General features: G+C 33.9%; 1 protein-coding gene and 1 long non-coding RNA gene across 5 annotated transcripts in view; one reads left to right on the top strand and one right to left on the bottom strand.

Annotated features, from left to right (window-relative positions):
- stra6 (signaling receptor and transporter of retinol STRA6) overlaps window positions 1–26498 on the bottom strand; it is a 63140-nt gene that overhangs the window by 25872 nt on the left and 10770 nt on the right. For 3 of the 4 annotated variants that reach the window (XM_021470528.2, XM_073942312.1, XM_005170689.6), the window contains exons 2-8: window positions 21268–21353; window positions 17785–17851; window positions 14301–14383; window positions 14088–14221; window positions 6925–7091; window positions 5105–5230; window positions 2921–2991 (exon numbers count right to left, since the gene is read on the bottom strand). In XM_021470528.2, coding sequence (XP_021326203.1) covers window positions 2921–2991; window positions 5105–5230; window positions 6925–7091; window positions 14088–14221; window positions 14301–14383; window positions 17785–17851; window positions 21268–21344 — 725 coding nt within the window. In that variant the 5' untranslated portion in view covers window positions 21345–21353. 4 annotated transcript variants of the gene reach the window in all.
- LOC110438386 (uncharacterized) overlaps window positions 24976–26498 on the top strand; it is a 53929-nt gene continuing 52406 nt past the window's right edge. Inside the window, exon 1 of the long non-coding RNA XR_012400406.1 lies at window positions 24976–25347. This is a non-coding gene — a long non-coding RNA (uncharacterized lncRNA). The remainder of the gene's footprint in view (window positions 25348–26498) is intronic.

The following is a 26498-nucleotide window of genomic DNA, read 5'->3' as shown; positions in this document are numbered from 1 at the left end:
AAAGTTTCAGCTCAAAGCACCCATCAGATTATTTATTATACAATGTAGAATCTGCCCATTTTAGTGTCTGAGTATTGTATAGCTGTTTTTGTAGCCTGTGGCTTCAAATCAAAAAGAGCTGCTTCTCCCCACCCACTGTTCTGACATGCTTGTCTGCTTCTCCTGCTTTACATTAGATAAACATCCGTCAGTGATAGAGACAAACAAGGATGAAGCTAAAATACAGCCCATTAACCGAAAATACCAAGTTTATTCCATGTTTTTGTGGTGTAGTTTATTCAAGCCATTCTTAAATGATGAGCCACACACAAATGTTGTTTGCAGTACACACACAAAAACACACATGTGCGTTTATGGACATCATGTGGCTGTAGTGATTATAGCAGTTAAGAATTACATAGCGATTTTACTGTCCTTATTACAAACATGCTCTGTTTTAAAAACGTTTTAAACTTATGAAATGAACTATTGAGGTGCAGCTGATCACAGAGAGTTGTAACATATGCTTTCATCACAGTTTCTTTGCAAAAAATGTTCTGTGAACATGTATTATGGAGAGATGGCACCTGTCAATCAATTTGGTAGCTGGGAGAAAATCACACTCCTACATCTTGTTGCAATAGGCCTCAAAATCACTGGGATTTGGGTCCTATTTTAATGTCAGGAAATAAAAAAAAAAACTGGGTTTTCTTTTTGGGTTTCTATCACTCACAGCACAGTTCTTTCTAATTACAGCATCATAGTTGCCCTTTAAATAAATATTATTGTAAATATTTTAATATTTTTCAATTATGTTAAAAAAAAGAATAGTTAAATTGTGAGTAGTGGAGTCAAATACACAGTATCTTTTGCCAATTTAAGTGGAAAAAACATTAAACAATTAGGTTGTCGCAAAAAACATAATAATAATAATAATAATAATAATAATAATAATAATAATAAAATAATAAATAATAAAAATACTGCAACTTTGAAAATCGAGAACTCTGTAAAAAATAAAAGGAGAGCTAAGCACTTTCTGTTGTCGATTTAAGGAAGCTCTGAAGTTTTTAAAAACTTTAAGTACTCTTCACATTGATTAAATGCAGATTTTCAAAGCTTCTTGAAATCACCGTGTATATACATAAAACTAAGGGATATTTCCCTTTATTAAATGCCTTTCCTAAATAGACAACATAATTCTGACAGAAAGGAGTCTCTACAAGACAATTTCAAATGACATTCCATTATATTATTGCATGTAAACAATCATGATCTGAAAGGGATAAGCTCATGATTCACACTCTAAAGCTCCACTATCTATGGCTCTTTGCATAAATGAAATTACATTAGGCTCATCTTGTTATCAGTCAATGGAAATGAGGAAGGAAGTGGACAATATCCTGTCTGCCAGTCGTACAGTGTACCGCTTGATGTAATAGGAAACAAATATTTTTTTTGTTATCTTCACAGTAAGCTTATTCCATTACCAAAAGATTTATTTTCATGCAGTCTGCTGATTAACTGGTCCTTTTCTTTAATAAGCTATAAAGTAGAGCATCAAAAGGTAAATGTTCTCTGAGGATAAGTTAAATCTTCAAAAGGTCAAACTAAATTTTACATTTATTGCATTATACATTTTTTTAAATATATAAATATTTAATTATTTTAAGTATTTATTATTTACGTCTTTAAGTGTTAATTAACTATGCATTTAAATATTTAAGTATTCAATATGTAAGTATTTGATATTTGAGTATTAATTAAGTATATATTATAATTAAGTAAGTGTCTATGTATTGACTTGGGTGTTTAAACATTTCAGTAAGTATTTAAGTACTTATTATTTAAGTATTTATTTAAGGAATTAAAGTATTTATATCTTTACCTAAGTATTTAAATATTTGAATAATAATTTATTACTTAAGCATTTCAATATTTTATGTACTATGTATTATTTAAGTATTTAAGTAATTAAGTATTTCCAGTGATGGGTTGCAGCTGGAAGGGCATCAGCTGCGTAAAACATATGCTGGATATGCTGGCGGTTCATTCCGCTGTGGCGACCCCAGATTAATAAAGGGACTAAGCTGAAAAGAAAATAAATGAATGAATGAATGAAGTAATTAAGCATTTAAGTAATTAAGTATTTTAGCAAGTAATTTAGCAAATATTTAAATATTCAAATACTTATGTATATTTTCTATTTAGGTATTTAATATTTAGGTATTTGATATTTGGGTATTAATTATTTAAGTATTTATTTAATTAAGCAAGAATGTACTTAAGTATTTAACTATTTAAATATTTGGGTAAGTATTTATTTTTAAGTATTTATTGCAGTAATTAAGTATTTCATTAAGAATGTATTAAGTATTTAAGCCATTAATTAATAAAGTAATTAAATATTTAAGTATTTAAGCAAGTATTTTAGCAAGTATTTAAATATTTATCCAAGTATAAGTATTATTCAATTAGGTATTTATTTATTTACTTATTGGCTGACCCCGGAAAATGTTAGTCAACAGAAAAGGTCTTTTGTTATTGTTTGCAGCATATTTATTTATTTGTTCATTGTTTTCATTTAATTTTTAAAAAAGAAAAAAAAACTATTTTTAAGTTACTTTATAGTTTTTTATAGTGTTGGCAAGTTCATAAACCATGATGTATGTAAATGGTGTTCTATTTTTTTCTTAATTAAAAATAATAACTATAAATAGAATAATAATTAAATAATAATAATATATAATAACTTTTAGCATTAATATATTGTTACCATGAATATTTTGTCTTTATACTCCACCTTATCTTTTAAAAACATACTTAAATATAATTGCTAAAACATTTATAAAAAATTTAAATAAATGATATTTGATATAATAACCTATATAAAATATTTTTGCCATTATAGGACCTTTGAGTTAATAAATAAAGGCTTCACCTGATTTTGGTGGGCTTTTTCTTTTTGAGAATCTTCTTCACATAATCTCGGTAATAACTGCTACTGAGGTCCTGCAAAAAAAGATAAATGAATCATTGTGTGTGCTAAAGCCAATGTTTAAAGTAAAATGTTTATTATTTCATCCAAACGCATTCCTCATAGCGATTAAAGCTGAATAACACTGGCATTGTGCGTTTTCTGTGGGAAAACAACACAGTGTTTGTGTAATATCCTCTGTGAGTCAAACATAACCCAATCTCATTGAGCCGCTTACAATGATTAGACCTCTGGAATGCAGGTGCTGAATTTACCAGCTCCCCCTCTTGTCTTTCCATGTTGCTTAAGTCCCTTCAGTATGAATTAACACAGTGGTGCTTAACTGGCGGTCATGACCTAAAAATGGGTCACAGGCCTGTTCCAAAAGGGTCAGCACTAAAACAATAATGCTAAAATTCATTCATTGTATTTATGTGGCTTAGAAAACTTTTTCAAAAAAGTTTTTAAAAAGTTTATTAATATTGGCATTAACTACTGATGTCAAGTGGTGGAACAAAGTAAAAAGTAATACCATTTTATTTAAATCTTAAGTAAATAGCTCACCTAAAATGAAAATCATATAACACATATAATCACATAATTTGGTCTCAGTTAAGTCATATATGGTTTACATGAATATTGTTTCTGTCAGATGAACACACTCGGAGTAGTTTTAAATGTTATCCAGATTCTTTCATGCTGTATAATGGTGTTAGACAGTGACTTTTAATTTTGAAGCTTCCAAAAGTTCATAAATCTGTAGTAGAATTAACCCATATGTCGTCTGGAGGTTGACGCATGTATTTTGAAGCAGATTGATACATTTTTGTAACATAAGTATTTAACTTTTTTAAATTAGAAACTCCAATTAATGAATTCCAGCAGTGACCGAATGCACAACCATGACACTACACAAGTGGCATTCGTATGAATTTGTATGTGATCATTCATATAATTTGTACAGTTGAGTTTAGGGGTGGGGTTTGGTGCCCCCTTTCAAAAATCGTACATTTACATACGACTAATTTCATATGAATCAGCCGCTAAATTGACAAAACATAAATTAGTAATGTTTTTTGTGAGATCCACACCATCTCATGACATTATAACTTTTTGAGTGTCTAATTTGTACAAATTTGTACAATGGGTGCATGGGTTAGTTTGACAACGGATTTATGCACTTTTGGAAGCTTCAAAATAAAAGTCACTCTAAAACACCATTATACAGCATTAAAGAGTCAGGATAAAATTTAAAACTACTTTGTGTTCGTCTGACATTAAAAAAAAAGTCATATATACAAAGGATGGCTTGAGAATGAGTATATTATTGGGTCATTTTTATTTTGGGTGTACTATTCCTTTAAGTACATGTAAATGTGCACACAAAGGCTTCTCTCTTTTCGTTTCCTTTTAAAAATACATTTTTAGTGTAAGAAGTCATTAAGAATCACAGTCAAGAATTTTAATAGAAACTGGTTATTCCTTACACGTAACAAATAAATAATTGTATCCTTTTAATGTAATTTTTAATGTCATAGTTACGAAAGTATTAAATATTTCTTCAGTGTAATGACTCTAAAAATGTCATGTAGTCTAACCAAGTAAAAAGTAATAAACCCTTAAATACATGACCAAACAAACACACACACACACATATATATATATATATATATATATAATTTTTTAAGGTAATACCGTTTTATAAACTCCTAAATAGCTTTGGCTAAAATGTCAACCAATTTGACATTTTACAACCTAAAGTAATTCAGAAATGATGTTGAAGGAATTAGATGACCAGCTTTTAAAACCTGAACCTTGTTTTTCAATCATCAATAAGCAGTAAACTAATTAGAATAAAATAAAAGAAGTGATTATGATTAATGCAATAGGATTTCTTTAAATAAGAGTGTGATCCTTTTAATATGACTTTCTTTTTATGTATATTACAGATTTTATTTATTAAATATTTAATTTTTTTGTGGAATTTAATCAACATTTTATTGTCTAAAAATATTTAATTAATACATTAAAATACAGCCTTTCCCCCCTTTCTTACAATATCAGGACAGCCGAATATGAGCTTGACATTTCAGACATTTCCCTCATTATTTTCTCATGAAAAAAAAAATCATTACATGGCAGTCTTACCTCAGAGGCATTGGCTGTCTCAGTATTCTGTAAACCTTTGAACAGAAGTAGCGGATACTGGAAACTGAGAAACGCCAGACAGGCAATCTGAGGAAGGCTGCCGAACAGAGCGTAGTACTTATAGATCTGCAAACAAGAACAAAAGCGCAGACAAATCAATGACAAATAACAATCAAATGACTGCAATCATTCGTCTGGCTATATATTACCCAGAATTCCTCTCACCCATAATCTCTGTGAATCAATCCTGAAATTTCACTTCACAATTTCTACAATCCTAACAATGCTAGCTTATTTTGCTTTGAAAAATAATTCAATAAACCCAGTTGGCGAGTTTTCATTTCGATCCCTTTGTTTTGTTGCTACTGTGCAAAATCAGGCAGCACAATCAAACCAAACAATAGATTTAGATTCAAGATGTTGTGTAACCTGGCACTTTTTCCTTCAGGTTTTGACAGAAACTAAAGTGATTAACTTGAGGAAAGCTCCATGGTGGGATCTTAAGAAGCGGAACTAATTGTTTTGATGACTCAACTATTCATTTAGGAGGCACGAGGACAACAGGAACAAAACCGAAAGGCTGATGGGAGAAGATTAATGAACTTAAGCTGCAACAGATGGATTTAAAGTTACGTTTCTATCCCTGTATATTTATGTGCATTTTGGGATATCATTAAACAGAAATCAAAATATGCTCTTAAATATAATTGTGCTTTTCTTTGCAGATGCAGAGGTTCTTGACTACTACGCCAGAATGAGAGTATCATTCCTAGTAATACTGGCCAATAAAATTTTATTTTTCATTTTCTGTCAGTTTTATTACACAATGTAACTACAGAAGATTTAACATTTAAAAAGAAATATTATTAAAAATCTGTTTTTGAATGAAATGGTAATAGTCAAATTCGATTACCTACAGTATGCTAAGCTAAGGTAAAAGTGTTCGGCTGTATGGATTCAAAAATGGTTTAAATCTACTGTTTAATTCTAGGAGACTTGTAAAAAGAGCCCTTTAAAAAAAATAGAAATAAAAGGTGAGGCGTTACTTAAACAATGTGTTAAGTTTTGGGCTTTAATGGTTTCAGCAACTTTTATTTTTGATAAAACCTGTGGTGCGGTTCATTTGATGCACACCAAATAAAAGCAGACTACAGTAAAGATGGGTTTTGGCTCCCTTCTATGTGCATGATTATCTACAGTGGCATTGATTTGCTGCTTTGTTCATACTGCATAATGGATCTATGACAGGAAGATATACGCATGTCATGATTTTGCCAAGATTTATGCGATTCTGGATTAACATCTATTTTGATGCTGGAATATATTATTTTTGCTCGAAAATGTAATACATTAAATCATTCATTCATTCATTCTTTCATTCATTTTCTTTTCAGCTTAGTGACCCAGCCAAGGCTCGAACCAGTGACCTTCTTGCTGTGAGGTGAACATGCAACTTACTGCGCCACCTCCATACCTATACCTATTCCCTACCCCTAAACCCAACCATGACTGTAAATTATGACCAAAATCAGAGAGGAATAATAGCTGGATACAATCATGTAAAAGTTCATAAACCTAACCGTAAGTATAAACTTAAAGTAAATGGTAATCATATGGTATCCTTGGTATCCCTCAATTCTGATTGGAATGTTGTTCCAGGATCAACGAAGATGGTAATCCAAGAACAAGTCCTACTTGGTCATATCAAGACCACAAAACAGTTGCAGACAACTCAGTCTGGCTCTTAAATGCACACAAAAAGAAATCTAAGGGAAGTCAATGCTAGGGTTTTATACCCATATATCTAGTGTAAGTTATACCTGTGGTGTTTTGGGGCAGTCCACCTTCTGCCAGACCAGAATGCCAAAGTGTGTCCATGACAGCAGGCTACCGAGGACATAACCAACCTTGTTGTGGAGTGTACCACAGGCCAGGAGAGGGTAGTACAATGCGGGGTAGTACAAAAGTGCCAGAATCATCCAGAATTCTACAAAAATAAAACAACAATATAAATGTAGTCAAGCTGAACATCTATTTTTTGTCCACTCATACCTTTAGGCCTAAAAACACTGTACTGAATGTAAAGTGTTGTGCTTATTCAACACATCGTTTTTGTGATTGTTTTAGACCTTTTGTTTCAGTTACCTATGGGAGAAATGACTGGGAATAATAAATGGCATAAACACTCAACCCACCTCCTCTCAAACAAGTGTGTTTATGACTATACAGACAAAGTAGAATGATATAATAACAAGACATCAAAATCAAGCAGCATTTGAGCTATTTTTAACGTCTAAAGTTCAATGAAAGTGAATGGTACTGGAAGTCTCGAGCCAAAAAGATTCAAATGGCTGCACCCGCTCATACGCAAGGAAAAAAATCAATAGATTATATAAAAATTTTATAATTCCTGGTCTTTAGAATAATTTTTTTTATTTATTTTTATTTGTTCTTCTATGTTATTTCTATTGACTCTGTGGATGTTACCAAACTCTTCATGTCAAATGATAACAAATTCACTAATAATATGACAATGTATTGCCTCACTGTCATTTTTGATATATCTGAAAGTTTATTTATTTATTTTTTTCAATTGTATTAAGATGTACCTTTTTTGTATATTCCTTCTTTTAGATGTTGCCAAGCCTCTCATCTTAAATGATAACATATGAACAGATCAAAAATGGTACACTCTGTTTTCTGACTGTCAACTCAGAAACTCTCGAATTAAATATATTTTATCTTTATTTTTATTTATTTATTTTTTTCTTTCATTGCAATGGTTGTGGTAGGGTAGGGGTATTGTAATGCTTTAAATTGTAACTGCAGAAAAAAAAAAATATATATAAAAAAGTTTATTAATATATTTTTCCTTTAAACTCTAAAACTTTATTTGGATTAACGGTGTTTAAAATTGATTTTAAAATGCTTAATAGTTAAAGTGTTCTATAAATAGATGTGTGAGGATCTTTTCCAAAAATTAAAAACATGTATGGATCCCTGGAGTGACTGATTCTACAGCAGAAAACAAACAAACAAACAAACAAACAAACAACTGGTTGGAAAATTTATTGAGGTTTCTTTTACCAATATTATGACTAATTTCATGGCCTTTCTTGTATGTAGATCCAATTCTCTTTATAATGTGTTATTAATATATGAACATATTGTTGATTTTAGGTCCAAGTGAGATACATTTTGGGGTTTGTTAATAGTAGTGCTTCTTATAATTCCACAGTGTCCGTAACCATCAAAACCAGATATTAAAATTAATTGAGATGTTTGTGATAAATCTTTACTAGTGCTGTATGATCATTTCTAAGGGAAACCACTGCTTGAAGAGCAGACTTTGAAGCTGAAATTAAAAGAAACTTTCTTTATTCTGCAGATGTTATTATTAAGTTATACGATATAATCTGCAAAATAGTAAAAGCAAAATAATCTTGTTTTCAATTTTAAATAAAATTATTTTGCTTACCCTATTAAAAATTTGTGCAAACACATCTAAAAGATGGCTTTTATTGATGGCTGAAGAGTGTTTCGGTTTTATGATAAACAGATGGCTTTATTTGAATGTAAAACTTATTATTTATTACTATTTTTCTTTTGCTACTAAATAAAAAATGTTCTACAAACACATTTATTTGAAATATTTAATAATAATACTAATACAAATACATGACAGGTATTACAAGAAAGTGGTTCAATGTGAGAACATTGCTGATGTCTTCATTTTTCAAAAAGCTTTTAAATTACACTGAATGAGATTTTTTTTCAGAAAGTAAAACTGTACAGTTCACTGTGATGGTTTGGTTTAGGGGTAGGGTGGGGTAGGGACAATAGAAAATACAGTTTGTGCAGTATAAAAACAATAGAAACCTATGTAAGGTACCCACAATTCATAAAACAAACGTGTGTGTGTATGATTTGTGGGAAAAGCCAAAAATACATTGTATCAAAATCATTTTTACTTTATGCCATAATTTGATTATTAACCTTTTGATGCACAAGCTATAAAAATAGATATAGAAAAAAATAAATTTAGACAGGTCATTTTAGACCCATGTAGTGCATCAAAGGGTTAAGTATTGCAAAGCTCATGTTCCATGTAGAATTGCAGTACATTTCCCTCCATAAGTATATCACAACTTTATTTTTGATTGGTTATATGCGTTGCTCAATCTGCGTTTCATCTTGAGATTATCTTTAATATTTAGATTTTTTGAACCCTCAAGAATCCAGATTTTTTAATAATTTGAATATCGCATCCAAATATTGTCTAATCCTTTCCTAACAAATCGAACATCAATGAAAAGTTTATTTATTCAGCTTTCAGATTATTTATACATCCCAATTTCCAAAAAGAACTGACCTTTATGACTTGTTATGTAGTCACTGGTTCTGCAAACAGTGCCATATATCAGAGAACTCAATGATAAAGAATAACAAATAATTAACATTAATTGTGCTTTTTGAAAATGTTTTGAGCCTGATACTTTTAGTTTTTGTGCACTTTAGCATTTCTTATTTAAGAATCAGGACTAACATTTTCATTTCACATTGAATTGCTTTGAACAAAATGACCACTGTATGATTTGTAATGTCAATAAATAAATAAATAAATAAATAAATAAATAATCAAGAAACGGGAACAACAACAAAAATCTGTTGCCCAACTTTACTAGCAGATTTACATGTTGAAATCCAGTTATTAAAGCAGCAATCAGTTACATAATGCAAACACAGCATGGTCTGAAGTCCTATTTGCCATAGAAACAAAGAAAAAAGCAATAATCCAATTATAAAACCCAAATAAGAAGTAGCAGTTCAGAGAGAGAAAGAGAGAGAAAGAGAGAGAGAGAGAGAGAGAGAGAGAGAGAGAGAGAGAGAGAGAGAGAGAGAGAGAGAAAGGTAGGTGCTACTTTTCATCCTCTTGTGTGAACTGAGCCTGCTTTGAATAGGTGCCATCTTGTGAATAGAGAGAGTGTTCATTTGATAGGAGCAGTGAAGGGTGAGCTACTATACCCCTTCTGATATATCTCAAACCAGAAAATTTCCCAAACACTTTGGTGGCCTGAAATCTTATTAACAGCACTGATTTTCATTAAAATACAAAGGAATATATATATATATATATATATATATATATATATATATATATATATATATATATATATATATATAAATATATATATATATATATATATATATATATATATATATATATATATATATATATATATATATATATATATATATTGCTTTGCTTTAAGAGAGACCTATTTTGCAGCTTTCTACAAGATGTAAAATAAGTCTCTGATGTCCCAAGAGTGCGTACGTGTACGTTTCAGCTCAAGATACCAAACAGTCAGACAGATTTTCATGTTTTCAGAACTAGGTCATATTATTAATATCATTCAAGGCTATAAACACCTTTTTTTATTGTTTTTATAATTATTTTAATGATTATAAGGATTTTTTGACTATTTAAGACTTTGATGCATCACTTGCTTTTGTTCATATCTCAGACAGTTTTACCTATCAAAGCTTATTAAAGGGCACCTATGGTTAAAAATCTACTTTTAAAGCTGTTTGGACAGACATGTGTGTAAGTTTAGTGTATATACTGTCATATTGTGCTGAAATAAACACACCCAGTCCTTTTTTTTAATTTAACAACATAAAAACGGTGGACTAATTGGAGCGGTTTTCAGATCAACCGCAACTTGACGTAGGAGAGAACTTAATTAGGTTTATCTTGTACATTAACATAACAGACTTAGACTTAGACAATTTTATTGATCCCGCAGATCAACATAAGATATCCATATAGCAGTGTATATTAACCTGTATCCTGTCACATATGCGTACAAAACGAGTGCAAAGCTTAACGTGTGTGTCTGCGCTATGTGTGTGTGTGTGTGTGTGTCTGTGCTACAGTATGTGTATGTGTGTGTGTCTGCACTATATGTGTGTGTGTCCTCGCTGTGTGTGCGTGAACTTTGTAACAACATTGTGTGCGACTCATTGTTGCAACTCCCCAACAAATGCATCAAATACTGATTGGTAAAGTTCTTACTGCAGTATTTCTCACAAACGTTACTTTAGATCTGCTTCCTGAGGCAGCCGAGGGTGTCGATTGAGGCATGTTGCTGACAGGCACGTGGGAACGGTGGGCGGGAAGGACTAGCATTAAAGGCAAAACAAACAGCAACAACCTTTTCCCAGCTATAATACAGACACTTCAAACAGCTATAATAAATAATCTGATGGGTGTTTTGAGCTGAAACATTACAGACACATTCTGGGGACACAAAAAACTTTTTAAATATGAAAAAAGGGGTAACCTAGGTGCCCTTTAAAATATTAATGACAACAGAACATGGGTTGCTCTACAAATATTTGTTTTTATTATGGCAAGAATAAAAGCAAAAAAAAGCACACTTACAAAAAAAAATAAATAAATAATACAATTGATTTTTTTTTTGATTTAGGCCGCTCCACAATTCACACATTACTGTCTGGATAGTTTCTGTCCTATACATTGTTGGACTAAAAAGGCAACAATGGCCCAACATGGGTGGTTGTATGGATGGTAGGTTATCGTAGACGAAAGATGTGACGACTGGGGGAAATGCGGGGGGTTGGATGGCAAAGGGGTGTCGTGAACAAAAGAGAAGAGGGTTGGGGAATTGTGGAAAAAAGTGAACAGCGGACGGAGAGGACGCCGGTTGAGGAAGGGGGTGGTAAAATGGGGTGCCGGATCAAATTTCAGAGGTGTGTTTCCAACGTGTTCCGGCACAAATTAAGCCCTAAGCTCTTTTTAAAAGAGGGCGGAGCTACAAATGCCTGTGCATCAGCATAGAGGCAGATTCAAAACAGGACAAACGTCATCTCTGTGAAAAGCAAAAAAAGTCAAACGAAGCGCCTTAAAAGAAAAAGAAAGTCTATAGCTACTTCACTGTTTATTTCTGCATCCTAAAACTCCACCTTTATAATGCCTTTTAGCTGCTGACATTATCTTGGCAGGGAAACTTTAACAGTGGGTGGCTGCTTTTCATTCAGGGCTGTTTATGTTAATGAGGGAGAGATTGTCGCTAATGAGAGGGGCTTTCCCCCTTTAATGACATGTACAGAGGGAGAAAGTCAATAAAAGTATTTCTCCAGACTGGTTTTTTTTTTTTTTTTTAAATCAAGTGTGATTATAAAAAAAAGTACAAATATACATTTTTTTACCATTAGCGGCTGGCTATATTCACACCCAGCTGGCCCATAACGTGTTTAAACCTTTTATAAAAGTGATTTTTTTGCATAATAGTTGCCCTAAATGGCACAACATATATATTTTTTTCTCTTTAAACATTAAAATATTCACAAAACACTAGAACAGTTATAAATTTTGCTGACTTCAGTACTTGCATTATCCCAAATGTTTAATGTTCAAACTGAGAGAAAAAAGAAATTCTAACCATGCTAATGACATCATGCACCCTTGATTTCCTCATTAGTTTTAAAGAAAGCAGAAAATGACCATAATATGCCTTATGCATGTAGAACATATACACTCACCGGCAACTTTAATAAGTACACCTGTCCAACTGCTTATTAAAGCATATCAGTCAATCATATGGCAGCAACTCAATGCATTTAGGGATGTAGACATGGTCAAGAAGATCTGTTTCAGTTCAAACCGAGCATCAGAATGGGGGAGAAACGTGATTTAAGTGACTCTGAACGTGGCATGGTTGTTGGTACCAGAAGGGTTGGACTGAGTTTTTCAGAAACTGCTGAGTTAGTGGGATTTTCACGCACAATTATCTCTAGGGTTTACAGAGAATGGTCCGAAAAAGAGAATATAAACAGTGAGTGGAAGTCCTGTGGGCACAAATGCCTTATTGTTGCCAGAGGTCAGAGGAGAATGACCAGGATAGTTCAAGCTGATAGAAAGAAAACAGTAATTCAAATAACTACTTGTTACAACTTAGGTATGAAGAAGAGCGTCTCTGAATGCACAACATGTCAGCTAAGAACAAGAAACTGAAGCTACAATTTGCGCCATGTCATAAAGCGTGAATCATCTCAGACTGGTTTCTTGAGCATGACAATGAGTTCACAGTACTCAAATGGCCTTCACAGTTGGAAAGTTCATATATTGTGATGAGGTAACAATATGTTCATGATTTAATTGTGAACGAACTAAATAATAAAAAAAAGATTTGCATAAAAAGAAGGTGGAGCCTAAGAGCCACACCTACCTACTGGGCAATCAACGGTATTTGAAGACATTTACCAGCTTGTGCAAGCTTTCTAGCCAGTTCACCTTTGCAAGTTGCTTTAAACTTCTGACATAAACTTCTTTTTTGTTTTTAATTTACATAACGACCTTAAAGGGATAGTTCACATACAAATTGTAAATCTGTAATCATTGACTCACCATTCCCTTGTTAAAAAAATATTTTAATTTCTATCTTCAATTTCTATCTTCTGTTGAACACAAAAGAAGATATTTTGAAAAAATGCTAGTTTTTGGAACCCATTGACTTCCAAAGTCATTTTTTGACTACCCAACAACCAGCATTCTTCAAACTTTCTTCATTTGTGTTCAACGGGAGAAAAAAACACAAATGTTTAAAACTACATAGGGAATTAATTTAGCATTTGGCTTAGTCTCTATTTCAGAGGTCCCCACAGCAGAATGAACCGCCAAGTATTTCAGCATATGTTTTGCATAGCGAATGCCCTCCCAGCCACAACCCAGTACTGGGAAACAACTATACACACTCATTCACACTCATACACTACAGCCAATTTAGTTTATTCAATTCACATATACTGCATGTTTTTGGACAATGGGGAAACATAAAGGAAAATAAATGAGGTAACCGTTTTTTTTGTGTGTGTGAACTATCCCTTTAAATATTGCATTTCACCACTTAAATCAATCAATCAATCAATCAAATACAAAAAAATCTAGTCATCTTACCTTTGTTCGCAACTTCTTTAGTGAAAGGAAGCGGATGATGACTGAGGACCATTCCAACCAGCTTGCAGAAGAGAACTCCATACACCGCTACGGCAAGGCCCTTGTGTTGCGTGTGGTCTAAAAAGTTTACTGGGCTAAAATAAAGAAAAGAACATATTTTCATGAAGATCTTGCTATTTGGTTGGTTTGCTTACTAAAAGACATCAAACTGACCTGAGTAAACCTGTTAGTCCTCTTTGATTGTCACTCAGCTTCTGGCGTCTGGCAAGGATGGCAAGAACCAGCATGACCACCAACTTTGGACATAAAGAGAAAACAATCTGTTGGTCCCATAACCTCGCTAACCTCCTCTAATGGCCCACTGGGGGCTTGTTGCAGCTGTGACATGCACCTTTTATTAACCTCTTCTGCATCACAGCTTCATGGTTCAAATGAGGCCACAGACCCCCCTATGAGGCCAGGGCGGAACCCATTTCCAGCCCCTGCCTGTGACTCTGCTATGATTAAGTGCAAAGAGCAGAGGCCTGAGATCAGTGACCTGTAACACTTTTAGGAAGCGTCAGGGCCTAAAGTGAGTTCTGAATCCACATGGCTCTATCATGGCCAGTTCCGTTGTGGCTTTTCCAGCATGAGTACAAAAGAAATGAAAGAAAAATACCAATTGGTAGTTACAATATGAGTGATGAAATATACATTTATTTCTTCCAGCGCAATCTCACAACAACTTTTTGATTTAGTGGCCAATTCATATTTATTTGTATGATCTCATTCATACATTTTAGTATGATCTGCTCATCAACCAAAAAAAAACAACATAAAAATAAAAAAAAAAAGAGTAGGGTTAGGGCTGCGGCTTAAAAGCATGTCTCCTTTAAAAAAAAAAGTACATTACATACAAGTGATATTGAATTAATTTTGTACAATTTTGGCACTTTTCTGACAATATGTAAAATAGTTTGTGAGATTGTGTTGATTATTCACTCAATACAACAACAGAAGCCAACTTTAGGCAATTTTAATAGATTTTACCAATATGAAAATATTTGGAAAGCTTATATACCGGTGATAGGAAAAAGGGATTGCTAAGATTCCAAAACAGAGATTTCACAGTGATTCCATACTACTGTTTGGTTCCTTGAAGAAAAAGAACCCAATATAATAGTATAACCCATGTAAGAACTCATTATAATAGTATAACCCATGTAAAAACCCAATATAAAGAACATTTATCTCAGAATAAAATACAATAGTATTTTGCAATGGCCGAATTTTATGCATCTTACCAATATGCAAGTAATTGGAATACTGATATAAAAGGAATATGTGGTTGTCTGTTCCATTAATAATGAAACACTTATTTATTGTTATTAATTTTTAGAAAGGATCTAAAACAGATATTTCACAGTAATTTCATATTACTTTTGGTTCCCCAAAGAAAAAGAACCCAATATAACCATTATCTCAGAATGAAATAGTATGATATTTTGCAGTGGCAAACGTTAATGGATTTTACTAATATGCAAGTATTTGGCTTGCTGATATAATAGGAATATGTTGTTGCTAAGGTGTTTTAGATAGTGGTTAAGATGTTGCTAAGGTGGTGTAACTGAAAAGTGCCTGCCCACAAATTTCTAGAACTCTAATCTTTAAATACTCAAGCTTTTAGTCTGTTTTATCAACAATGATATACATTTTTTTAATTTATTTTATTTTTTTAAGTTTTCAAAACAAAGTATTCACAGTGATTCCATACTATTTTTGGTTTCCTGGAGAAAAATAACCCAACATAACAATATAACCCAATATAAGAAGCCAATATAACAACAAAATAATTATTTCAAAATGAAATACTATGGTATTTTGCAGTGGCCAACTGTAATGGATTTTACCAATATGCAGGTATTTAGAACGCTGACATGAAAGGAATATGTGATTGCTAAGGTGTTTGATTTGGTGGCTAAGATGTTGCTAGGTTGGTATAACTGACAATAGCTCACCCAATTTTAGGACAGTCTGATCCTTAAATACTGCAGTTTTTGGTCTGTTTTATTTATGGATACAATTTTTTTTAAGGTTCAAAAACAGTGTTCACTGTGATTCCATACAGTTTTTGGCTCCCTGAAGAAAAAGAACCCAATATAATTATATAACCCAAAATAAGAAGCCAATATAACAATAGAACAATTATCTCAGAAGGAATTACTATTGCATTTTGCAGTGGCCAACTTTTATAGAATTAACCAATATGCAAATATTTGAAATACTGATTTAACAGGAATGTGATTGCTAAAGTGTTTCAGATAGTGGCTAAGATGTTATTAGGATGATGTAATTGACAATAGCCCTTTAGGACAGTCTGAGCTTTAGATACTGCTGTTTTTCATCTGTTTTATTAATAATGATGCACTTTTTTATTGTAATTATTTTTAGAAAGTATCCAAAACAGAGATTTCACAGTAATTCCATACTATTGCTTTGGTTCTCTGAAGAAAAAGAACCCAATATAAGAACCTAATATAACAATAGTTTCAGAATAAAATACTATAGTATTTTGCAGCGGCCACATTTTACTTATTTTACCAATATAAAAGTATTTAGAATGCTGATATAATAGGAATATATGATGTTTCAGATGGTGGCTAAGATGTTGCTAAGGTGGTGTATTTGAAAAGTGCCCACTCACAAATCAGTGTGAACAGTCTAATCCTTAAATACTGCAAATTTTACTGTTTTATTAAGTGACACACTCTCTTTTTTCTTTTTCTATAAAGGATCTAAAACACGGATTTCACAGTGATTCCACACTATTTTTGGTTCCCCATAGAAACAGAACCCAATATAACAATATAACCCAATATAAAAGCCAAATATAACAATAGAACAATTACTTTAGAATTAACTTCTATGGCATTTTGCAGTGGCAAACGTTAATGGATTTTAAAAATATTTGGAATGCTGAAATAAAAGGAATATGTGGTTGCTAAGGCATTTCCCATGTCACTAGGGTGGTATAATTGAAAAGAGCCCACCCACAAACTTCTAGGACAGCCTAATCCTTAAATACAGCAGTTTTATTAATAATGGTACACATTTTATTGTAATTATTTTTTTTAGAAAAGTTCCAAAACAGACATTTTCACAGTGCTTCCATGTTATTTTTGGTTCCTTGAAAAACCCTCCAATAAACAGTTTTTAAAGGGATAGTTTCATAATTTCAAAAAAGTTTTCGTGCTGTTGAACACAAAAGAAGATATTTTGAATAATGTTGAAAACCTGTAGCCATTGACTCACATAGTAGGAAAACAAATACTATGGATGGTCATGGATACAAGATTCAAACATCCAAACATCATCTTTTGTGTTCAACAGAAGAAATAAACTGATTTGGAGAGAGTAAATTATGTCAGAATTTTCATTTTTGGTTGAACTATCCCTTTAAAAGATCTATTTACCTATTAAAGGTTATAATTTCATAAAAGTACATAATAATAGTAAATGTTTATTACAATGATAATTCAAGTTTGTCGTTTAAATTAATTGTTTATTATTTACAATGATTAAACTCTGATACGAATGGAATGATGTCAATACTCCAAGATAGTCTAAGTCACTGAATTTTGGACAACGTTTTTGCAAACAAAAGAATACAAAAAAAGATGACATAAAATGTAGTATGTCTGATTAGAAGGGGACTCACAGATATAGCAGCAATGCATATGTGGAAGAGGCCTTCATCAGCGGTGGGGTCACATGGTGGGATAACTCTGAAAATTTCACAAACACAAAAGTATTTACCATAAGCTGGTGAGTTCCAGGCCGATTACTTAGCCTGCACATGCTCCCTTCCTCCCCTTCTTTCACAAGCAACAGACCATTACTAATAAGAGCACTTCTATTGAACCTCCTTAAGTGTAGATTATTATTTAAAGTGCTTGCTGAAGGTAACACGACTGACGTGAAATGCTAGCACGCGGCCCATCTGGAAAGCTGAGAAAGGCTTAAAGCTACTAAAGTCCAAAATCTCCCGAATGAATGAAAAGGTAATTCAGTTTGGTTTGAATAGCAGAGGAAGTCTTGGATGAGGTGAACATGTGATGCACTGAAGTAACCCAAGATTCACAGTTTGGTGTCTTGTTAACTAAAATCAAACCGAAAAAGTCTCTTGAATATGTGAAAAGAATCAAAGATGAGATCAGAGTGAAAAAAACACTAAAATGTCATAGTGATGGATGTGGTTATGACTTTCAGCAGAAATATAATCGGATATGTTTGCACACCTGTTGGCTTTAAACCATAAAAAATGTTCTGTGTAGTGCCCTGTGGAATGGCCACAGACTGTATAATGGGCAGCAATAAATATCATATCTAATGATATCTAATGCATGTTATCTAGCTGAAATTATATCACAAGTTAATGTCTAAACTTGCTGGAGCCGATAATGCAACTTTGTTTTATTTATTTATTTATTTTTTTTACAGTACATAATATGTCTAATTAAGTCTAGGCTGTTAAAATATACATCTTACAGTGCATCTCTCTCTCTCTCTCTCTCTCTCTCTCTCTCATAGTGATTCACTTTTTCCACATTTTTTTTATGTCCAAAATGAATTAAATTATTTCTCAAAATTCTACACACATTAACCCATAATGACAATGTGATTTTTTTATTTTTGCAAATTTATTAAAATTAAAAAACCTGAAAAATAAGATGTACATAAGTATTCTTATGCTCTGGCTGGGCCACTCAAGGACATTCACCGAGTAGCTGTGAAGCCACTCCATTGATATTTTGGCGGTGTGCTTTGGGTCATTGTCCTGCTAGAAGATGAACCGTCGCCCCAGTCTGAGGTAAAGAGCACTCTGAAGCAGGTTTTCATTCAGGATGTCGCTGTACATTACTGCATTCATCTTTCCCTCTATCCTGACTAGTCTTCCAATTGTAGTCTTCCTGCTGCTGAAAAACATCCCCACAGCATGATGCTGCCACCACCATGCTTTACTGTAAGGATGGTATTAGCCTGGTGATGAGCGGTGCCTGGTTTTCTCCAAACGTAATGCATGGCATTCACTCTAAAGAGTTCCATTTTAGTCTCATCAGACCAGAGAATTTTGTTTCTGATGGTCTAAAAGTCCTTCAGATGCCTTTTGGCAATTTCTAGGTGGAGAGTGACTTCCGCCTGGCCATTCTACCATACAGGCCTGATTGGTGGATTGCTGCACAGATGGTTGTCCTTCTGTAAGGTTTTCCTCTCTCCAGTGAATAACGCTGGAGCTCAGACAGAGTGACCGTCAGGTTATTGATCACCCCCCTGACAAAGGCCCTTCTCTGTTCACTTAGCTTAGATGGCCAGCCAGCTCTAGGAAGAGATCCTGGTGGTTACAAACATCTTCCACACTGTGCTCATTTGGAACTTTCAGAGCAGCAGTAATGTTTCTGTAACCTTCCCCAGCCTTGTGCCTCATGAGAATCCTGTCTTGGAGGTCTACAGACAATTCCTTTGTCCTCATGCTTGGTTTGTGCTTTGACATGCACTGTCAACCCTGGGACCTTATATAGACGAGTGTGTGCCTTTTCCAATCATGTCCAATCAACTGAATTGACCACAGGTGAACTCCTCAAGCTGCTGAAACATCTCAAGAATGATTAGTGGAAACAGAACGTACCTGAGCTCAATTTAGAGCTTCACGGTGAAGGCTGTGAATACTTCTGTACATGTGATTTTTCAGGTTTTTTTTATTTTTAATAAATTTGCAACAATTTCAAGAAAGCTTTTTGCACGTTGTCATTATAGGGTATTGTGTGTAGAATTTTAAGGAAATAATTTAATTTAATCCATTTTGGAATCAGGCAATGTAGAAAAAAGTGAAGCACTATGAATACTTTCCAGATGCACCGTATACTGTATATATACATGGTCCATATGTCATTAGAAACTTTCAATAAAGTACAAACTTTCAAGTACATTCTCCATTATTTTAATCTGATTATTGCATTAGCAATGATTCACATTTTATTTATATAAATATGTTACGCTATATAAATGTTGTATGTTACATAAATAATTAAAATATACTAACTGTTCAAAACTTCCAATCACAATTTAATGTATAAATAAACATACATTAATGATACATATACAATAATGATATTGATAAAATGATATGATAATAAAACCTTTAACTGTTGGCTTCCTTTGTAGGAAAAAAATATAGAAGACAATGGTTACAAGCTTCTAACAATCTTCAAAATATCTTCTTTTGTGTTCAACAAAAAGAAGCAACTCAAACTGATCTGCAACAAGTCAAACATCCATCATATACTGTATAATAAAAAATATAATTGTTCCATATGTCATTAGGAACTTTCAATAAATAATACATTCTCCATCATTTCAATCAGTTTATTTCATTAGTAATGCTTCATATTGGATTTATAAATATGTCATGCTATTTAAAAGTTGTTATGCAAGTTATGTAAATAATTAAAATATATTAACTTTCAAGACTTCTTACCACAATTTAATGTTGATTTGCATTAATACAACTTGCAAACATGAACATTAATGAGAATAAAATGCTATGATAAAAATAAACTGTAACTATTAACTTTCATAGTTGGAAAAACAAATAATTTGGAAGGCAATTATTACATGTTTCCAACATTCTTTAAACTATCTTCTTTTGTGTTCAACAGAAGAAAGCCACTCAAAATGATCTGCAACAAGTCTATTTATGTCTAATAATTGCTAGGCTGTTATGATATACATCATATAGTGTATAACATACTATATACTTGGTCCATATGCAATTAGGAACTTTTGATACATAGCACATTCTCCATCATTTTAATCTGATTATTTTATTGGTAAACATATACATCAAGTATATTTATACAATTGTATAATTATATAATTTATTATTGAAGTTTTTTATCATATAAACATCACAAACTATTGTTATTTATCAAATGTATACCAATTTTTTTATTTAGCTGTAATATTTGATAATTATTATTAATATTTGATATATCAAAATATGATTGTTAATCAAATCTTATGCAATTTTCGATAATAAACAGAAATATGTTAAATAAATTCTAATTTTACCCACATAATTAATCACAACAATGTCTTAACTACATTTAACATCCATTTATAAAGCATATTTAAAAGTACTCACTCGACAGGAGCTTTGGTTGGCGCTGCATTTTCGTACCAATCCGAGTAGTCGTAGTTATTCACAGTTTCAGCACTCATGGTGCCAACCTATACAGCAAACAGAAGTTTCAGTGAGCTCCAATAACTTTGAGAGCCGCCGAAATCACCCTTCCACACTCCCGTGGGACACAAAACACAACAATTGCTTGTTATTTTTTAGAAGGAAAGTTTTCTCCAAAGTTTGGCAGATTGAAACTGCTCGTGTCCCTAAAGTCCTCTTGTCCGAACGCCCTGTTAGCACTGCGGCCGAGAGCTGTGACAGCTTCCTTTCTGTAGCATGCCAACTCAAAACGTCTTTACTTCAGCTTGGATCTCCTTTTCAGATGGGGGGGATTTACCACCTCATTGGAACCAAAAGAGAGAGAGAGAGAGAAAGGCAGCGGGGAGAAAGAAAGAGGGGGGTGTGAAAGCAATCCACAGAGAACTTTTCTAGATGGGGCCAGCGGCCGATTTCTCCTGCCACCTGTAGATGTAGAGCGGATTAGATGGACTTCCAAATAGTCCCACAGCTAGTATTGAGAGTCTGAATGAGTGCTGAACTTTTAAATAGGGAGCTAAGAGAGTTTGGAACTGCGTGGGGGTTGAATGCCGACATATTCCACAGTGATAATAGGGAAATTCATGTATGTGAGCTCCTGTTCCAGTTATCAGGCTGTGGAGATTCCCAGTGATGAGTCAAAAGTGTGAGGTAGAAGGAAGTCATTTCCATGAGCCACACACGTATGTGGGAGCACAACAGCGAAAGTCTTTTTTTTTTCCATTGGAGAATGGGGTATTTGCACACAGACACTTCAGTCAGCCAGCCCAAGTGTTTCCGGTAAACTGTCGCACCATTACAAAATTGGCACTCTAAGATCTGGTTTCTTTAAAAATCTGTGATCTTTAATGGGTGATTGAAATACGATAAAAAGTGGCACTCAGAGCAGACAAGAAACACTGCATTAAATTCCATATCTCATGTCATGTCTTTCAAGAGCTCACACTTAGCTGATGATTGATTATTAAGCTTGTTCGGCATGCTGTCCCAGGAGAGAGCACTGAGCTCATAAGATCCTCGAGCCCGGGGCTCCCTCCCATTTGCAGACGAGAGAGGAGTTTGAGCTGAGGTAGATCTCGAGAACTCCCTGCTGAAGTTAATAATGAACAGACAGTGATTGCTCTTAAGAGATAACTACTTACTAGGATTAATCAATTATCTTAAGTTGCATGTTTCTGGACTGTGGAAGGAAACTCACGTGAGCACAGGGAGAATGTGTAAACTCCGCACAGAAACGTCAGCAGGCTTGGTAAGGACTAGAGCCAGTGAAGTTTTTGCTGTGAGGCTACAGTGTTAACCACTGGGCCATTGTGCCACCCATCTAGAAAAGAAGGAGTAGGGGTGGAAGGGGGGATTCTTCAAAATGGAGATGGCTGGAGATTCGATCCTCAGCTAAGTTGGTGTTTCTGTGTGGAGTTTGCATGTTCTCCCTGCATTCGTGTGGGTTTCCTCTGGGTACTCCGGTTTCCCCCATAGTCCAATGACATGCGGTACAGGTGAATTGGGTAGGCTAAATTGTCCGTAGTGTATGAGTGTGTGTGTGTATGTGTGGATGTTTCACAGAGATGGGTTGCGGCTGGAAGGGCATCCACTGCGTAAAAACTTGCTGGATAAGTTGGCGGTTCAAAATGAATGAATAAATGAATGAATGAAAATGCAGTATTGAATTTACAAACAGTCGCCAAGTAAAGAACAGATGTAACACATTGACACATTGAAATGTACTGTGATACTGTGAAACCATGATATTTTTATCCAAGGTTTTCATACCGTCGTAATCTTATACCGGCCCGCCTAGTCAAAATGCAAACATTTAGGGCGCTATTTTAATGATCTAGGCACAAAGTCCAAAGCGTAGGGCGCAAAAGCATTAATGATGCACTTTTGCTATTTTAAAGACGGAAAAATCAAGGCCGTGGCACATGGTCTAACAGGGTTGAGCTTATTCTCTTAATAAGTTATAGGTGTGTTTTGAGAATAAACCAATCAGAGTCTCATTTCCCATTCCCTTTAAGAGTCAGTTGCGTCGTGCCATGGCACATTTGCTATTTACATGGTGGACTTTGTAAGTGGAAAAACTGAGCGCATCACAAGAGAGAAAAAGACCATCTGCAGCACGAGAATGAGCCTCCTCATTCTTCACTTTCACTCTCTTCCGTGGATAGGGAAACATGTTGTGCGCACAAATATCCATTAGCCTACATAATTAATTTTGTTTGTTAAGTGTAAAAAATTTGTTTCAAAACTATTTCTAAATTCAACTCTAATTTCCAGTAAATTAATAAATGAATAATAACAATGAAGTGGTCAAAAAACTGAGTTATATCCAAATACACATGCTGTGCCCCATATGGTCCAAAACCTGACAGGTGGGCAAATCTAAGCTTGTTTTTATTAAAACAAATATAAATATGTATATAATAAATACTAATAATAATAATAACATTATACAAAAGCAATATGTCACGAATAAACTGATAAAGCCCTCAGAGATGAAGAAGGCATGAAGGCAGTGTTTTTTATATTTATGTAGGAGTTAATAATAATTGTAATATTTTAATCCTTTAATTCTTTTTCATTTGTAAAGATATTTGCATATTGCTGTACATCCTGTGTGTACTAAGCAGTTTGTAAGTGAGGTGCAACTAATGTTTTCTGCACTGGACTTTAGACCTGCTCTAAGCTGGTCTATTGTGCAGTCTATTTTAGTACCTCAAAATAGCAACGCACCAGCAATGCGCCTTAACACACCTCCTTTTTTATACCAGAACACCTATGGGTGCACATATGAGCACAATAGCTGAAAATAGACAATCTTATTGTTTGTTGTTATATTCCCCCTGTCTCCTGCCATTTGTATTTATTATCAGTTCTAGGTTCACCTAACAGCACCTATTGGAGAGGTGGGATGAAACAACACAATCTCACGGCAATTCGTAACTTTTTCATTTAGTGGCTAATTCGTATGAATTCGTACGATCTAATTCGTACAATTTAGTACGATTTGCTTATCCCCCAATGACGGTTGGGGTTAGGGGTGGGGTCAGGTGCCACGCCTCCTTTTTAAAATCGTACCATTTCGTACGACTGAACTCGTACGTATTTGTACGAATTAGCCACTAAACTGGCAAAACGTAAAATACTTACATTTTCTCGTGAGATCAGGCTGGATGAAAATAGTAAAGGCCACACTACAACCTATGCATGCATGCAGAACACAAATGCTGGCACATACAATTAGTTTAATTAATTACACTTCTCTGCAATACAGATATTGCATATACTAATATTATTATAATGATACTGTTAGTTTTTCAATATACCGTGCAGCCCTACACACAACACATTAAAACCATTCAGAATACCTTACTGTAGCAATGCTGTACAACCTACACTGAACACCCAAGAAAACAACCAAACAGATTAAAACCATTCAGAATAACTTATCAATGCTGTGCAACCTACCTTGAACACACTAAACCACACAAAAAAATGAAAAAAAAAGAGAACTCACTTATAAAACCCTAAAAATTACATAACATTATAAAATCACACTAGAAATACCTTAGAGATTACATAAAATCCCTGTGAACCTCTCAGGACACCTTAAAGGTGCAGTAGGTGATTGTATTCAGAAGCATTTTTTGTTGTGCTGGTTGAAAGTCTCTTCACAGTCTAATAGTAATGATTACAGTAAATCATCTAAATGTATATATATGTATTTTTATATTTTGGGTAAGGCATAAATGAAAAAAATGTTCATCCAATTAAATACAATCGGACCGACATCTCTCATAATTCCGATAAGTAGGCCAAACTGTCTGTCAGCAAATGCAGATTTGAACAACTGCGCAGCCGTTTGTAGGCATCTCTGCTGACCGCCGCGCGCTCGATCGGTAAAAACCTGCTGAAACAAAACTTTTAAAAAACCTGAATCAATATTGGAGTTACCTTTGCACGCTGGAGAAAGGATGACACCATGGCTGAAGGATTTCTCTTAGAAAGGTAATGTTCTGTTCTTAGCTTCATGCAAAGCTGATGTAGTGTTAGATGTTGTTGTTACAAATGGGTTAAATCTTCACAGAAGTGTTGTTCAGCTACTATAATCTTTCGATAAAAGATTGATAAGACTATTTTCAGTTTTATAAGGGACCTTTTACAGCATTGATGATTTGGATTTTATTTATTTTAACAACAAAATACAAGTAAATACCGCTATTCCTCCCAGTCTTTCCCTATATCGTTTACCATGCAACTCTAAATATTCGCTCTGAAATAGCATGTCAGTTTGGCTTGCACGCCCCCGGACAAGGACTAGTGGCTTTTAACTCATGAGAGAGGGTTCTTTTGCATTGCTCGTGTTTAAGGAGGCTTGGCTCTAGACGGCAAGGGAGGGACTGTGATTCAGAAATTTATGCTAAGCTGTTAGCATTGTGGAAGATCACCTACTGCACCTTTAACGACCACACAACACCGCTCAAAATATTGTACAAACCACACTAAACACCCTATCAGACACTTAACACACTACAACTAAAACATCTAATGGGACAGTTGACCCAAAAATGAAATTTCTGTCTTAACTTATACTTGTTTTTACCAAATTTTTTATTTTTTTTCTGTTGAACACAAAAGAAGATATACTAAAAATTCTGGAAACCTGTAACCATTGACCCCCATAAGAAAAACACATTCCACAGAAGTCAATGATAACAGGTTTCCAACATTCTTCAGTACTATGGGCTCTATTTTGACGGTCCATGCGGAGAGCGCAAAACGCAGGGCGCAAACACTTTCAGGGTGTGTCAGATGGCGTTTTTGCTAATTTAAAGACGGGAAAATCTGCTTTGCGCCATAGCGCATGGTCTAAAAGGGTTGAGTTTATTTTCTTAATGAGTTATAGGTGTGTTTTGAGAATAAACCAATTAGAGTCTCATCTCCCATTACCTTTAAGAGCCAGCTGCGTCGCGCCAAGAGCGCATTCGCTATTTACAGGACGCAAAGTAAGTCTAAGTGAAAAAAAATTAGCATTTCACAAGCAAAAAGTTAACAGTTAACAGTTTTTTTTAACAGAAAACTGTTAAACAGAGCATCTATTGCGTGAGAATGAGAGGTAATGGTTCTACTTTCACATTTGCTCTTGGATAGGGAAACCT

The sequence above is a fragment of the Danio rerio genome, chromosome 25 (genome assembly GCF_049306965.1).
Source record: "Danio rerio strain Tuebingen ecotype United States chromosome 25, GRCz12tu, whole genome shotgun sequence".
NCBI classification, from domain to species: Eukaryota; Metazoa; Chordata; class Actinopteri; order Cypriniformes; family Danionidae; genus Danio; species Danio rerio.
Note: the sequence above shows the minus strand (reverse complement) of the source record. Positions and strands in the feature narration are given on the sequence as shown.